Source organism: Mustela lutreola, chromosome 1 (assembly GCF_030435805.1).
Source record: "Mustela lutreola isolate mMusLut2 chromosome 1, mMusLut2.pri, whole genome shotgun sequence".
NCBI lineage: Eukaryota > Metazoa > Chordata > Mammalia > Carnivora > Mustelidae > Mustela > Mustela lutreola.
The window spans coordinates 194084640-194101913 of record NC_081290.1 but is presented as its reverse complement, the minus strand read 5'-3'; the positions used below and the strand labels follow the sequence as shown (position 1 = coordinate 194101913).

The 17274-nt window shown below is 48.9% G+C and overlaps 1 protein-coding gene across 13 annotated transcripts in view; it reads right to left on the bottom strand.

Moving 5' to 3' along the window:
- The window catches only part of GRAMD1B (GRAM domain containing 1B), a 242751-nt gene that overhangs the window by 83247 nt on the left and 142230 nt on the right, over positions 1-17274 (bottom strand). Inside the window, exons 1-2 of one of the 13 annotated variants that reach the window (XM_059183495.1) lie at positions 14379-14395; positions 12807-13135 (exon numbers count right to left, since the gene is read on the bottom strand). The exons of 10 other annotated variants lie outside the window; for them this stretch is intronic. In XM_059183495.1, the coding sequence (XP_059039478.1) occupies positions 12807-12829 (23 nt within the window). In that variant the 5' untranslated portion in view covers positions 12830-13135; positions 14379-14395. Of the gene's footprint in view, positions 1-12806; positions 13602-14378; positions 14404-17274 lie in introns of those variants that run through there. 2 more of the 13 variants (XM_059183520.1, XM_059183493.1) reach the window with 2 other exon arrangements.

Here is a 17274-nt window from a genome sequence, read left to right as displayed (position 1 = left end):
TATTTCCATAACCACAGACAGGATAAGCAGAGGCAAAGGGGCAGCATAACCAAAGATTGTAGGGACAAGAATAGGTATGTGTGTGACATGCTCTAGAAAGGGAAATTGTGTCGAGACGGTGGGGACAGAAGAACCTGTGGAAATTTGGAGTGACGATGAGGCTGGACTCTCACGACAGAGCCATAATAGGGAAGGCTTTCAGTGTCATAGCCAGGGTGTCACCTGTATATGGTAGGTTACCAGGAGCCAAGTTTAGTTTTGAAGAAGGGTTAGAAATCTGATCTGTAGCTTGCCTGAATGATCAATGCACCCAAATGTTCCAAGAAGAAATGAGATTATTCAGCCATAATAAAGGAATGTAGCACAGATACAAGCTATGACTTAAATAAATCCTGAAAACATTATACTAAATGAAAGAAGCCAGTCACAAGAAAGTCCACATACCCCTATGATTCCATTCATGAAAGTCCTTAACAGGGGACTCACAGAGACAGAAAATAGATTAGTAGTTGCCTAGGGCCGGGCTGGAGAGGGGGAAGCTCTTGTCTTGGCTAAAAGGCACAGATGGGGTTTCCTTCTGAGATGATGAAGATGTTCTCAAATTGCGGTGATGGTTGCACATATTCTGAATATACTAAAACCCACTGAGTTGTACACTTGAAATGAGTTGTGTGGCACATGAATTATATTTTAAGAAAGTTTAAAAAAGAAAAAGAAGAAGAGGAGGAGACCAGCCAGGTGGCTACTGCAACAGACCAAGCAAGACATGGCAGGTTATGAATTCAGACAGTGGCAGTAAGCCAGAAGGGAAAGGGCAGAGGACAAATCAGAGACACTGCAAAGACAGAACGCACCATGTGGACAATGACAAGAGCAAGGGGAAAACAAAACAAAACAAAAGCTCCAAAGCTTCCAACTTGAATGACTAGGACAGGAGGATGGGAAGAGAAGGCTGTTGGCAGACTATCACAGATGTGCTTTCTGCGCCATGAGTTCAAGGAGCTGAGCCCCTTCAGGCAGTGAGGAAACTGAGAGGGGGGCAGACCTGGAGCAAACAGTCCTTCTCCCAGCACCAGTGTGAAGACGTCTTTTGTGACTGGGGGCAATTACTCATTCTGTTTAGTGCAAACAGCTGGCATCAAGGTAGTCCTGATGCCTAGAATTATACTTTGGAGAATTTAGCCAGAGAAAGAAGGGAAGGCTGCTGCAAACAAGAAAAACCAGGGCACCTGAGTGCTGAGTGGCTCAGTCCGTGAAGCGACTGACTCTTGGTTTCAGCTCAGGCTGTGATCTCAGGGTCATGAGACTGAGCCCTGCACCTGGCTCCACGCTCAGCACGGAGTCCCCTTGAGAGTCTTTCTCTCCCTCTCCCGTGGCCCCTCCCCCACTCTAAAATAAATAAATAAATCTTAAAAAGCAAAACAAAACAAAAGAAACAAACAAAAACCCACAAGAAAACCAGTTCTATATCTCTATCTGCAACAGCCTCAGCCTTTGAGAGAACGGAGTCCTGCTCTAGGTCCAGACTCCGTAAAAGGAGCGCCATCACCGCAGCTGCTAAAGGTCACAGTTCCTGCAAAGACCACTCAACGGTAGAATGGCAGCGGCTGGCACCTCTTACCAGTGCACCTCCCAAGAGTACATACAGATTGACTCTGTTGACATCATAGAATGCAAGAACGTGAAGGAGAAACACTTGGCTCATGAAACCAGAGGGTTAAAAAAAAAGTCATTCAAACAAGCCAGAGTCAACAGAGGCTAAATACATAAATGTATTTTTTAAAAAGGTACACTTTAAACCAAAAAGATGGGCTAAAAAAACAAACAAACAATAATAATGTGCAGAGCCCAGCAGGGCAGATCACCTTCAAAAAGCCCAAAGGTCAAGAGTTCCCCAAATTTGCATCCTGAGGTCTGTCAAGTTGAGCCTCTGGAAAACAAAGGGATTTTGCATGTCATGTCCTAATGCCACCGGATACCAACTACGGCCACCCAGTAAGGCATAAAAAGTTGAGGTCGCTGCAGGGAAGCTATTATGAAACAGCAAGGCTCCCAGTCTCGGGAGAATGGGTCCAAAAAAAGCTCTTAACTGGAAGATAAATCTATTTGCACTACAGCAGAAGAGGTATGTGAGTCCCTCTGTGGAATTTTCCTGTAACAGGCGGTGCTGGTGAGACCCTACCGAGAAGGGTGTCCAGGTCTGGCTTCCCCACTCCTGGGGCCAACCCCCACCTCCACCCCAAGGCCAGGACCGGTTCCTATCACCAGGGGAGTGTGTGCTCCAGAAGGAGACAGAAAGAATCCAGTGGGAACTTGAGGAGAATACAGAAGGGTCCGACACTCCAGAGATCTCCAGCCTGAAGTTCATGGGGGTTTTGAAAGAGAAAAGTATCTGCTGCTCTAATCTCAGCTGTCATCTCAGAGATGAAGACACTGGTGTCTTGCCGAAGGTCACACACTGGGTTGGAGATAGAACATGTTCCAGGCTCCAGCTAAGTGACCGAGTGACCATACCCATGGGGAGACAGAAGACAGGAGAGTTCCAGCAATGAGACTAAAACCTATCTGGGAGGCTATTAAGCTGAAAGGAGTAAAACTGAGTGACTGTGGCCTAAGACTATCCTTCCTGGCTACTCTAAGGAAGATAAGGATCAGAGTTTTCTTTATCTATCCAGGGCATGAGTAACAACTGCGGATTTTCAGTATGTGGAGAGCAAGGCTATAACCACCCTCTCCTTCAACGTCAAACACAAGACAATGAAAACGTTAATAGCGGCGTAACATCTATAAGGTGGTTACAAACGTGCCGGGCCTCCTCCTCAGTACCTTCCCAGGATTTGTCTCCATTAATCCTCCCAATCCCTACAAGAGCCCTCCAAGGCAGGCATGATTAGCCCCATTTTATAGATGAGAAAATCAAGGCTTGGCAGAATAGGTAACTCACCTAGCATCCCGCAACTAGAATGGAGCAGAACCACCCGCACCTGTCCCTTAGGGTCCCCCACATAGCTAAAAGGAGGGAGCCCCCCTCCCCGGTGATGGAGCAGCCATTCGTGTCAGCATTAGAACAAGGAGATGTGACCTGAGAGGCACGACCTGCCCACTCCGTGGGGAAGGGGCATGGGGCCCAGACTCCGGAGCCCCATCATTGCTCAGTTCACTCAGTTCCCAAGATCTGCATTTTCTGGGACCTGACGTCCCAGCCGTTGAATGTTTTCATAAATCTTACAAAACAAACAGACAAACTGAAGGGCTTTCAAATATTTCGGTATGGTTAAAATGCTTAATTGGATGGTGAGCAGTGTTCCACTCTCCTTTATTTATTTCTTCATTCTCCTTTAAGCTGCACAGATATATTATATGCTTTCTTTTCGAGGTAGGGTCCATTTCACAATTTTATTTTTTACCAGGTTTTTTTTTTTTTTTTTTTTGTCTCTTAGTTTGTTTTTTAAATAAGCCCTGACCCAGCCCCAAAGTGAAGCCACCCCATCAGCGATGACCAGGGACAGGGCTCAGCACAGGGGAGAGTCCACAGCAGAACTAGTCTCCCACACAGCACCTGACCCAGAGAGCACCACTCCCCAGAAGACTGCCCCACCTCCACGCCAAACCCTTTCTGAATGGCTAGGTTTCCAGCTCCAAACTCCCACCAAATAAACACCCCTTTCCTCACGCAGTCAAGGACTCCGGTAGTGTAGAGGTTAAGGGCACAGGCTTTAGAGGCAGACATTTCAATTTCACCCCAGTTCTGCCATTAACCATGAGGTCTTGAACCTGTTACCTAAACCTCTTTGAGACTCAGTTTCCTTATCTGTAAGATGGGATAAATACCACCTTTCCCATTTCATGAGATAAGGAAGGCAGGCTGGCTGGCTCACAGAAACACGGTTATAATTTGTAACCCGATTCTTGTGTGCTCCCAAAAGCCAAGCACTTGTGCTCCAGTTCGCCCCCCTCCCCACCCAAACATCTTGCCCACCAAGCTGGGAAACACATCTCCCTCTCTGGACATTCTGAGCCCAAGGGCTTCACACAGCTGGTCCAGCAACCGCACTCACCCTGCCTTACCCGTGAGGCTGTCCGTATGTGAAACCTGTCTTACACCCCGTGAACTCTGCACACCCCTCTGTTCTGACCAGAACACGCAGCTCTCTCTCCTCCCATCAGTGCCTCGCTCCGGTTGCTGTGGTCTAGCTCTTGCTTCTTCCCTGCCTCAGAGACCCCTCTAAACTCTCTTGAGATCTCAGTGGCTTCCATCCTCAAAGACCTAGCTACGTCCCACCCCCTCCGTTCAAGCCCTTTTCCATTTATGTTGCTCTCGTCCTCTGTTCTTGTCCACCTTTGTAGTTATAATCTGTATTCATTAAATGCCTCCATAAATTACCTGACTTTTTTCTCCTCCATAAATTATCTGACTTTTCATGGGTATTTGTCTTCTCTCTTCTCATGGGCAAAGACCTGTCTTCCAATTGCTTTACACCTGCAGTGGTTAAGAATGTGAACTCTGGGGGTACCTGGGTGGCTCAGTGGGTTAAAGCCTCTGCCTTCAGCTCAGGTCATGATCTCAGGGTCCTGGGATAGAGCCCCTCGTTGGGCTCTCTGCTCAGCAGGGAGCCTGCTTCCCTTCCTCTCCCTCTGCCTGCCTCTCTGCCTGCTTGTGATCTCTCTGTCTGTCAAAATAAAATAAATAGAATCTTTAAAAAAAAAAAAAGGAGTGTGAACTCTGGAGTCACACTTTGGGGCTATGTGACCTGAGGCTAATTACTTAACCTCTCTGTGCTTCAGTTTACTACTTGGTAAAATCCACACCATAATAATATATAGCTCAGAAGACTGCTAGGAGTTAATCCATAGAAAACATTTAAGATATATATGTGATATAGTCAACTGTCATGTTAAGTTTTAGCTACTACTATTGATGTCCTTATCATCAGGATCACTATTATAGTGCTTAGAAGGAGACAAAGCATGGAGCAAAAACATCAATTTGTTGCATTCGAGAGGCATCTTTATCTAAGTAAACTTCGTCTAGGGCTAGATAATAAATAATAAATATTTTATCTTTGGGGGCCACAGGTCTGTGTCACAACTGCTCAGCTCTGACCCTGGATCATGAAAGCAGCCACAGACAATGCCATCCACAAATGAGTGTGACTGTGGATCAATGAAACTTTACTTACGGGCACTGACACCTTAATTTTGTACAATGTTCACATGTCATGAAATATGACCCTTCTTTTCTCACAACCACTTAAAAATGTAAAAACCAAAAACCACAAAACATACATAGCTGTACTAAAGCAGGCAGGGAGCTGAACTTGGGTCCCATCCCCCCACCCCGCCCCAACCCTGGCTGTTGCTTGCTGACCGCTGGCCTAAGGTTGCACAACGTCTTCCGTGACAGTTCAAATCCATACCTTTATTCCACAGGCAGTAAGAAAATCGCCATCGGGTTTTAAGAAGGCGAGAACGCCCAGAGCCCCGCTTCCAGAAAAGCAGCTGTCGTCCCCATGACTGGTGCTGAACGAGACTCCTGGTTCTCCTCTCCTCCTCTGCCCTTCAGAAGCCTCCTGGTTCCCAGACTCCCTGTGGTCAGGCAGGGCCACATGATAGTGCTGAAGGGCAATGACAGCGTGCCTGCTTCCAAGGAGAAGCCCTGAGGGGCCAGGCTCTCCTGACCTCTATGATGACTATGGAGGAGGGTCCAGGAGATTCTTATAACCTGGATCACGGAGCCACTTGCCATGCCCCGTGCCTCACAGAGGATCCCTGGAAGTCTTGCGGGGGGTGGGGGGGCGGGGGGCAGGGCCATGCTCAAGAGCTAACTTACTGTGAGTTGAGCAACTGAGTCTGCGCGGGGGGCAGGGGGGAGCAGCTGCTATCATAGTATAACCAAGCCTATCCAGTTTAATTCAACATCTTTATGCAAACATAAACCAAAGAAGGACGTTAAAGGTAAGTAAACATAAAAACACCTAGCAAGGGACGCCTGGGTGGCTCAGTTGGTTAAGCAGCTGCCTTCGGCTCGGGTCATGATCCCAGCGTCCTGGGATCGAATCCCACATCGGGCTCCTTGCTCAGCAGGGAGCCTGCTTCTCCCTCTGCCTCTGCCTGCCATTCTGTCTGCCTGTGCTCGCTCTCTCCCCCTCTCTCTCTCTGATAAATAAATAAAATCTTTAAAAAAAAAAAAGAAAAACACCTAGCAAAATCTAGTTAACCTATCCTTTCATCTTAACTCATTTAGGAAACATATGTCCAGACTTCTAGACAAGGGATTAGAAGCATTCCTCTCCATGTTTTTTCATGAGAAACCCTAAATCATCTCTTTCAGCAATAAAATTCAATGGCAGTAAGTCTCATAATGGCCAGGAGGAAGGGTTTCTAGCCAGAACAGAGACCCTCAGGCACAGGGGTACCCCTCATGTGTGGGGGACCCATTCAAAGACCCCCAGTGGCCACCCACAACCACAGGTACTACCAAACCCTATACATATACACACTATCCCTTCTCTTGTACATACACACCTATGATAAAGTTTAATTAATAAATCAGGCACAGTAAGAGTTTCACAATGATAATAAGAGAACACTCACACTGCCATAAAAGCTACGTGACTGTGGTCTCTCTCTTGGTCACAATAGCTCATTTCACTGTACTCGTCCTTCTTTTTTTCTTTTTCTTTTCTTTTTTTTAAGATTTATTTATTTATTTGACAGAGAAAGAGAGGGAGAGAGAGAGAAAGAGATCACAAGTAAGCAGAGGGCAGGGGTAAGGGGAAGCAGGCTTCCTGCAGAGCAGAGAGCCCAAGGCGGAGCTCAATCCCAGGACCCTGAGACCATGACCTGAGTCGAAGGCAGAGGCTTAACCCACTGAGCCACCCAGGCGCGCCTGTACTCACCCTTCTTGTGGTGAGGTGAGATGATAAAATGTCTACGTGGCGAGATGAAATGAAGTGAACGCTGGAGGCAGGATGGCATAGCGCTGGGCTACTACTGACTCTCTGAGGATCCAGCAGGAGGGGCACCTGCCTCCACACCACAGTTGGCCATAGGTAGCTGAAACCTCAGAAGGCAAACCCACAGAGAAGCAGGCGGGAGTACGGGACAGGGATAGGGAGGGACGGGGGCGGGGCAGTGGATTGCCATACCCATCATGTGATTTATTCTGACACAGTCTCTGCCAACCACCTCACATTCTAATAGAGTAAATTTCTTTCGTCTTAAAGTAATAATGATGGTGACCAGAACCACAAAAAACCATGGTGACAGCCGCTTATCTCAAGCCAGGGACAGCTCCCAAAGTACAGACCTGGATAGGAGGTAGGACTTCTTTTTTTTTTTTTTTTTTTTAAATCTTTAAAGTCAAAAGATCCAGTCACTACCCAGAGCCATCCTGATCACTCATGGGATTTCAATGCTTAGGTGACCAGCACTCAGAGCCCTGGATTTAACAGACCATGGGAAAACTCCCAGTTCCCATCCCACCGAATCATAAAGTTAATCTTGCATTGTTAGCCAGAGAGGGTGTCTGCTGGGGGATGTCTGTGAATGAGTATTTAATATTTTCTTTTTAAAAAATATTTTATTTATTTATTTGACAGAGAGAGAGAGAGAGAGAGAGACATCACAAGTAGGCAGAGAGGCAGGCAGAGAGATAGAGGGAAGAAGGCTTCCTGCTGAGCAGAGAGCCCGATGCGGGGCTCCATCTCAGGACCCTGGGATCATGACCTGAGCCGAAGGCAGAGTCTTAACCCACTGGTTCAGTGTTTCCTGCTGGCTAAAGAAGCATCCCAAGCCCCCACATCACAAGCCACCGCTCTCTGCGGGCAACAGCCTTTCTCTAAACCATTCGTGGAAAGAAAGCAGAGAGCCCAACTCATCTGCCCAGTGCTGTCATTTATTCCCACTTTCAAAATAGCTACCCCTCAAAGCAAACAGAAGTCTCCTACCAAGGCCACCAGCAAGTAAGGAGGTGGTGACAAGGTTCAGATTCCCAAGGTGGCCTCCAGAATCTGGAGCTACTGAAAGACCCCAACCCTCACTGCAGCTCACCTCCTGGTAGACGTCTGAGTCACTGGGAAGCCTGGCTCTCAAGGAGGCCATGCCTTCCTCCATCTCTAGAGAAAATTTCTCATGAAAGAACCTCCCAACATAAATGATCTGACCTGATCTTGACGCTCCAGAGGGAGAAATTCCGAACTTTTTCCTTATGTCTAATTTAAATTCTCGCTTGGAACCTCACCCATTTCTTCTTTCATGAAAGTGTTTCACGCATTAACAGATCTGAAGGGGGGGAAGAAAAACACAGGAGACGATGGACTTCCGGTAGGTGATGAAACATGGCCGACCATGAGTCTCCAAGAGCCATGGAGGAATGCAAAAATGAATTTCTGTCCCAGCTACTGGTGAGGACATAAGCGAGCAGGTTCCTTTACACAGCACTCATAGTCTTAAATAAACAGTGTGAAAGTAGCACGAATCCTCACTCACCCACTCAAACACAAAGAGAAGCTCAAAATTCCTCTCCTCTAGGGACCACAGCCTGGCCACAGAAATGCCTCTCCCTTCTATGTGTCAAGAACCCAGGCCTCTTTACTCTGTTTTCCCGGAACCGGATTCCAGCAGCACATTGATTTTCCTGAGGGTCTGCCCGAGCCTCCAGCACCCACCAACCCCAACAGATGTGAAGCCCAGGAGCACAAGGATGGAGAATCCAGACAGATGTCTCTACAGTCTGCCTAGTCCTGTGGGGGCCAAAATAATCTGTCCATGGCGCAGCCCCACAAAACGGGAGATCTTGGCGTTTGAGGTTCTGAAGCCCTAGGAATTCGGGATATCTTTGCATTGCACACCCGCCCCAAAATAAATAAATAAATGATAACCATGGAGAAGCTAAGGAGGACTGAATTGTTCTTTGACTTTTTTTTTTTTAAGATTTTATTTATTTGTCGGAGAGAGCGAGAGTGAGAGAGAGCAGCACAAGCAGGGGGAGTATCCGGCAGGGGGACAAGCGGGCTCCCCACCAAGCCATGCAGGACTTGGTCCCAGGACTGAGCCAAAGGCAGATACTTAGCTTAACTGACGGAGCCACCCAGGCATCCCTGAATTGTTCTTTTAAAACATCTTATGGCCTCCAAATTGCATATGTTCCAGAGTCACGATGACTCTTTGGCAGTCCTCTGTTTCCATGGACCACCTCCTCTCTCTCTCTCTCTCTGTCCTCTGCCCTTACCTTGTGCACCAAATTCCCAGGAGACAGAACCACAGGATCATCTTTTGAGAAGGGAGGCTGAACAGTGGGAAGATTTCCCCCTCACCGTCCCACCACTTGTCAATCACAGACACGTACCTTGATCCGCATCACCCAAAAGCATCCCCTGTGATAACCCCCAACACCCTGAGGGGGGTGTTAGCGCTATACAAAGGATGGGCTCTACTTACCTAACGCTGGCCAGCCTTCATGCCCCCACTCAAGTTCCAATGATTCCAGAAAGTGTCTTTGCTACCCCTGATGCAACGAATTCCAGCCTCCTCTGAATTTCTAGAGAGCGTGCTGCTAATTACATGAATCTGTCCCTTAGCATTTACTGACTGCCTTGGGGGGGGGGGGGGATGGGAGTGTGTGTGTAAAGGGGTTGGGTCTCATTCTCTCAGTGAAGCTACCAATCCCCTGGAAGTGAGAGGCAGTACCTTTTACATTTTTTTAACCCCACGATGCCTAAGCACAGGACTGTGAAAATAACCACATGTGCAGATTGAAAGGATGGAGTAAGAGCAGACGTGCAGACCTTGCCCCTGTCCTCTGGGAAGGCAGGTCCAACGCAGACACCCCTGTTGTCGCAAACTGAAGTAGGATTCAAGTAAGAAGAGCGCAGCCTACTGCCTTCTTCACTAACTGGCTGCAGGAATTTAGCCCAAACCCTTTAGCACTCTGTACCTCAGTTTCCCCAGCTCTCAAATACAGACGCCAGCTGCTTCGTGGGCCTGTAGTAAAGACTGACTAAGATGCTGCCCTTCCTTACACTTTTAAAAGTCTAACTAACAAAATAAATACAAGGCAAAGAGACCGCAAGGCATGGGGGCGGCGAGGAGAGAAAAGTCAGTCTATGATGTCGTTACCTGCTGAGAAAAGTGCACCACAGAAGAGCAACAAGAACAGGGGAATCCCAAGGGAAAATGACCCACAAATCCAATGCCTGACTGTACACCGGCCCCTTGTCTCAGACGGCTCGCCCTGTAAAATGACGACCTAAAGCACAACGCTGTGAGCTCTGCAGGACTTAACACCTATGAAGTGCCTCGTGTGGTCCTTGACGTGTAGTGAGCACTCAGTGAATGTCAGCTGCCGTTACTACTGTGATTATCAGCGTTATCAGCATTTATATCTCGTGTGTGTGAGTGTGTGTGTGTGTGGAGCCTAAGGTAGGGCTTGAACTCATGACCATGAGATCAAGACCTGTGCTGAGATCAAGAGTCAGGCACCTAACCAACTGAGCCACCCAGGCACCCCATCATTATCATCATTTTTTACACCACTAACACATAGCTGGTGTTCCAGAAATGTTTCTAGAAATGACGCAAACACTAGGAAGGTAGTTAATTCCATCCTCTTCCATATGCAGATAACGTCACCAAGAACAAGGTAGCCAAGCTGTTTGGTCACCTTGTTCCTACCAGGTCTCCCTGTGGACAGAGGAGAGGTCCCGGGCATGGGCTACCACGAAAGGGAGCCACACGCAAGCCCAAACACTCACACACACACGCGAGCCTGGCCGCTGGGCCAACACGGACCAGTATATTTACACCTAAGGAAATAGTGACTCACAGGGCCTAACACTGTCCAGGCATCAATGGCCAAACCTCCCCATCCTTGTAGTATTTTATTTGGCTGGAAGGGACAAGGTTATCCCAGTTCCAGTTCCCAGCATCACCCTAGTCTGCTGAAATGTAGCAAGGGTTACTCAAGGCAGATTTTTAAAGACACTGATCTCTGCATGTCCCTGAGGGACCAACCCAGGCTGAGCAGAGAAGCATTCTGTACTAAAGTGATGTCTCCTCAGCAGAGACGGCTAAGCATTCCTCAGTCCCAACTCGACCATGCGGACAGCAGGGGCAGGGAAGGACGTGAAGTGATTTCCAATCGTGAACCCAGTGTCCCCACTCACCCAGCAGGACCTGGGCCTTTCCCGGAGGCCTCACCCAAGTTACAGGCCCAGGAATAAAGAGGCGCCTCTAAATGCTGCCGACTGGGCCTGGAATTCTCAGTGACTACAGATTCTGCCGATCCCTTCCAACCAACCCTGAAGGAATAAGGAACCTGGCCCCAAGAAAGCGGTAAGGCCACTGCAGTCCCTCTCCCTCATTTCCTCCGCCTTGGAGGGGGGTTTCCAGTACAAGAGTTAAACATAAGAGGGAGTGACAGCAGATCCTGAAGAGAAGGTACAGGCTTGGGGGGCGGGGGTCCCTGATGGTGACCATGCCTCAGGACCTCAGTTTTTAAGAGTTAAGCTCACAAGAACGAGCTCCTCCCTTAACCCTCTTGCCTAAAGGAGGAGGACTGGACTAGACTAATTCTGTCAGACCTTAACCTAGGGTCAGCAGGGGTTTCTGGAAAGCCTGATGTATCCCAGAGCCGGGTTAGGACCCCATGGACTAAACTTCCCGATTCCTACCCTGACTCTAAAAATCAACCTCCCAACCCAGAGAGATCACCTCCCACGGTCCCACCGCAGAGGGACTGCGGGTGGGCGGCTCCCAGAGGCAAGGAAGGCAGGGCGCATCCCTGCAGGGAACTCTCCCAAACTCTCCTCCTCCGGGCCTCCACTGTCCTCAAGGAGAGAAAGCGCCTGCCCACCACCTCCCTCCGCCCCCCCACCCCCAGCCCGGAGAGCCTTCCTCCTCTGAGCTGCACGCGTCACCCTGCAGGGAGTACCATGACAAAGTTTTCCAGGTAAAAGGTCCAATTTCTCAAGCAGATAAAAAGCCGATTCACCCACCCACCCGATTCAAAGGAGAAAAGGGAGAGGTGAGGGTTTTATTTTTAAAATGGAAGGTAAAAATACTCTGACTACGTCTGTGGCCACCAGACAGCAACCTCACACACGTCAGGCACGAAGAGGCTTTAATATGCCAACATCAGGCCCCGGAAGAGGCATCGACAGAGCCCCAAGGTGTGTGTGTGTGTGTGCGCACGCACGCGCACCCCTTGGTGGGCAGGCAGTGGTGGGCACGGGGGTGGAGGTGGGAGGCCAGGCATGCCAGAGGTGGGAACCTGGCCCTCATGACAGTCTCCTCAGAGACAAGCCTCCAGGCAATCAGAGCCTGCCTCCCAGGATGAGGGTACCCTAAGGAGCAGGGTGAGCACGGCCCCTGGTGATGTCTGTTGGGCTGGGAGGGGTACCGCCGCACCCATCTCCAGCCCAAGATGACCCCCCCGGCCCTCATGCAAGGGTCCCTTCTCTACCAAGTTCCCTCTGTACAAGGTCCCTCAAAGTTGGAGACTCTCTGCAGCTGTACTTTCTCTCCACGGCCCCCACCCCCTAACTTCCACCAGACCCTTCCCCCAAGAAGATGCTGGCAGAAAACACTGCAGCAGTGCAGAAGCAAGGGTAAGCCGGAGAGAGTGACCCAACTTTGCAGAGTGTGCGCCCCCCACTGACCTCGGACCCCTCGAGGGCCATCCGTGTGAAGGAGACCTCCTAAGGATGCAGAGGTGCTGGTGGGGGTGGGGTGGACATGGACAAGGACCTGGTTGAAGAACGATGACGATGACGAAGAGGAAGGTGCCGTATCCCTCCTCTACTTACCAGGAGAGCTTGAATCCTTTCATTAGTACAGGCACGAGAATCCACTGACCGTGTCCTTAGCATCCCCGTGACAGCTCCGGAGGTCCCAGGACATATTTGAAAAGATGACGAAGTCCCCAAAGAACAGAATCCCATGTAATGTGACTTGAACACAGAGAGAGAAAGAAGACAGGGAAAGAGGGAGAGCAAGCGCCGGCCAGAAGGACCCCTGCACGCTGGGCTCGGAGGCCAAGGGCAGCTTCTGCAAATCCAGCCCCGGGCTGGAGCCGCCTGCCCGAGCTGTGGCTGCCGCTGCCAGCTCCTGATGGGGACAGGCCACGCTGGCCAGGCTGCAAAACAAGCCCGGAGGGGCTGTCAACAGGCAGGCTGGCTGGCCACCCACCCACCCTCGCCTCCCGCCAGCTCAGGGCAGCCTCGGGGCAAGGACCCGAGGAGAGCCCGGCAGGAGAGCGAGAAGCAAGCAGAACCTGCACCTCTCTTCCCCCAGGCGGCAGCGGCAGCTCCCGCAGCTCCATATAATCTCCTCATCAATGCAGTACCCCAGCAAAGCACTGCCAGCCACTTCCGCCCATTTAAAGACACAGCACATGTTTTGTCCCGGGATGGGACAGAAAGTCAGGGAGAGGGTGGGTGAGTGAGCGAGTGAGCGAGCAACGAGCAACGTGACTCCCGTGACTCCCGGGAAGGAAGAGGAGAGGGGCAGGAACAGCGGAAGGCGGGCACTTCCCCAGCATCCATCCAAGGGTTAAAATGCCACACCCGGTGGGGGGCGGGTGGGGAGGAGAGCTGACCCCAGGCCCTCAGCTAACCTCGGGAACCCAAAGCCCTGCAGACCTGAAGCCTGGGGAGAGGGTTAGTGCCTGGGTGTCCAAAGGCGAGCTGCTCAAGGCCACCTTAAGTGGAATCCTTTCACTCTCTGCCCAGCGAGGGCAAGGCGGGGCAAGCTCCGGGGTGAGATCCTGAGAGCCCTGAGCCGCTCAGAGCACACAGAACACACAGTTCCTTCCCCTGCTGGGTAAAGTGCTTCGCCACCACTTCTGGAGTGCGTGGTGAGGCAGCAGCTTAGGGTGACCCCGCAGCACCCCCATCACCTGGGGCCCCAGCATCCTTTTAAGGTGGCTGCAAGGCCCAGTGTTGAATCTAGGCAATGTTTTATCACCAATACAGGCTCTAAGAAGACTCAGAACTGGCAGAACATCAAAGGGAGGAGGCACGGACACTGTCAACCCCAACGAGAACATACAATTCACTCTTAAAATCCTCCAGGCTGGGCCCACTGTGTTCCAGCCCCAGCAACCTCCCTGGCTGTGTGGTTTTTTTTTTCTTTTTGTCGTCCACTAGATTACAGACTATCTGGGTCAGTAATGCGGATGGGTGAGAACAAACAAAGAGGAGATTAATTATGAAATAACAACCTTCAACTGAACCATATTAAGCCTTTACCCCGAAACCTGCCTCAAAGCAGTCATCTGCAGACATCCGTACGTGCTGTACGTACACCATCTACACCCAGCCCTCCAAGGTGACGGTCAAGAAAAACTGGAATGAAAGAGCCCCAACGGGGATACTCACTGTATCTGCAATTATGCGTTTATTACCCGCCTTCCTTTTTTTAGACGGCACACTCTATGGAGGCAGGCACTGTGCATCGCGCTCAGGTCCACTGACTTAGGAGGCTGACTTAGGAGGGACTGTATGCAGTAGGCACTATTCGCAAGTGGTTAACTGAAGTGGCCTTATTCAAACCGAACTAAAATACTGCAGTCTCCCTCCAGTGTCCAGATGGTCCAGCAGAAGCACTCTCTATGGGGTCCAGAGCTTTTAGAGACGTCCTCCCAAAGCAGTTTGGGGCTATGGACTTTCCCTCCTCCATCCACAGCCCCTAGGCTAGACAACACCGAAATGCTTTCGAGACTTCTGAACACATCTTTAGTTATATACCGGCACCAAAAGACATTGTGGGGAAGCTGAAGTTCTCTTTACAACCCAGATAATTCATTCAAAGGGCCTCCCGAGACCAGTGACACCAGCTCCTGGGACAAATGTCATTTAGAGTACTCTAGGTAGATGAGACTGTTTTCATACTGCCCCACGGACTGCTCTGATCACAGACAGCACATAAAACCTGCATCAAAGTTTCCGATATTCCATGAGAATCAAATCACTTTTTAAATTCTTTGGTTTTAACTCTTTACCTATTTTTTTTTTAACTCCTTGCAACTATTAATAAGAATGCATTGGAAGCATATTGTGTCAGACGTCATGCTAAGCCTTCAGTTGCATTACCTCATTTAACTCTCATATCCATATTACGAAGCGGTGACGATCATCATTTTTCAGGCAGTGCCGTTGAAAGCAAGTATAGCACCTAAGATCTGCCTAACGCTAAACGGCCCACAAGCTGCAAGCTTGAAACTTGAACTCAGGCATGTTCAACCTCAAAACCCAGTCTCTTAATCATGATCTATGCTTATTAAAAAAAAAAAAAATCTATCAGACAAGTTAATGGATAAGGGCTCACATGCTCCCAAGGCAAAAGGAACCCAGGCAACAGGTGACAAAGGATGCTGAGTCAAGTTAGCTCCTTCTTTCCACTGCTAGTGTTGATGAGTTAGCTTGCTTACGTATCAGTGTATGAATGTGATGTGAGTAACGAGACAAGGATAGCCTTGTGGGTTGGGAGGCCATCGCCTGCCTCAAATTCTCCTTGGCCGTTTCTGGTTTCTGAAACCAGAGCTTTTCAGAGAGCTCTAGAGCCTGGCTCCATTGTCATGGTCCATAAGAAAATCTTAAAAAATGATAGAAATAGGGTTTTAAAGAGCCATGGGATTGCTATCTTTCCTTGAAATAAAGAATAAAACCAAGCAAGATGAAAGACATTCTTCACTCAATGTATTTCCCTCCCTGATCTTCTCACAGAGGGCAGACCGTTCTGTATGGTTTGGAAAGGTTCCTGACCGGCAAGCTGTCAGCACTGACATAATTCTAGATTACTCGGGGGCGGGGGGGGTGAATGCGTGGATTAAGGGTCAGGAAGGTGATTTCGATTCTCCTGCTTCTGCCTGACTCTGCAATCTGGCTGCTCCTTGATGTCTGTATTTCAGGAAGGGCAGGAATTTATTCTTAAGATTTTATTTATTCATTTATTTGAGAGAGAGAGAGAGAGAGAGAGAAAGAGAGAGCAAGCTCGTGGGGGGGAGCAGTAGAAGAGGGACAAGTAGACTCTGCACTGGGCACAGAGCCTGACACAGGGCTCGACCTCACCATCCCAAGATCATGACCTGAGCTGAAACCAAAAGTCAGATGCTCAACTGACTGAGCCACCCAGGCGCTCCATGGAAGGGAAAGAATTTTTTTAAGAAAACACGAAAGCCCCAAGACTTCTATTTCTGGCAATATAGCAGACTAGATATGCTGATGGACCTTCCTGCTAAAAACAACTAAAAATGCTGGATAAAATAAAACATCTAGAAAGGAAGAAAAAAAAAAGAGGAAATTCTTTTAAAATGCTTGATGAGCTATCAAAACAGTAAGACATACTTAGAGGCCACAAATTTAGTGAGGGCAGAAACCCAGAAAATTAAAGAAAGCCTTATGGGTATGTTTTCTAGAGAAGGCACTTGTAGAACCTTCGAAACGGGGACTTGGGGTTTTCCGGACCTCACAGAACATGGCGGACAGAGACAACACCAGAGGCCCACGAATGTGAGAAAGGAAAGGAAATCACCTCATCAAATAGGTCCTGCCAGCTTACCCTCACCCTAAGAATAAGCATAAAAGAAACTCCCACATGCTGCTGAGGAACTAAAGGACAGCCCTGTCTTTGACCTTGGCAGAGACTGAAGGAGGAAAAACCATCTCCCCTCATAAGTCATAATTACCAACTGATCCTCACATAGACGGCGGCCTGAGGGTTTCCTCACACACACATACAAAAACAATGTCCAGAATGGAGAAGGCTGAGGAAACTCAACCACAGTAAACCTGTGAACACCTGATCATCAAAACTGATCATAAAGAGGGAGAAAAAAGGGGCACGTGGGTGGCTCAGTGGGTTAAACCTCTGCCTTCGGCTCAGGTCATGATCTCAGGATCCTGGGATCGAGCCCCCCATGGGGCTCTCTGCTCAGCCCCACCTCTGCCTGCCTTTCTGCCTACTTGTGATCTCTCTCTCTCTCTCTGTCAAATAAATGAATAAAATCTAAAAATTCAAAAAATTAAGAGGGAGAAAAGACAAGGCTTTTCTGGGAGAAGCTTTTTGCAGCAAATATAATTAAAAAAGGAACTGTTCACAGAATTTATTTAAAAAAAAAAAACACCACACTCTACAAATCAATAAGAAAAAGAAAAACAATTAGAAAAATAGACAAGGGATTTGAATAAGCACTTTCAGAAGAGGAAATGATCAATAAATATATAAAAAGGTGCTCCACCTCATTAGTGCTCAGGAAAACGCAAGTCTAAAATG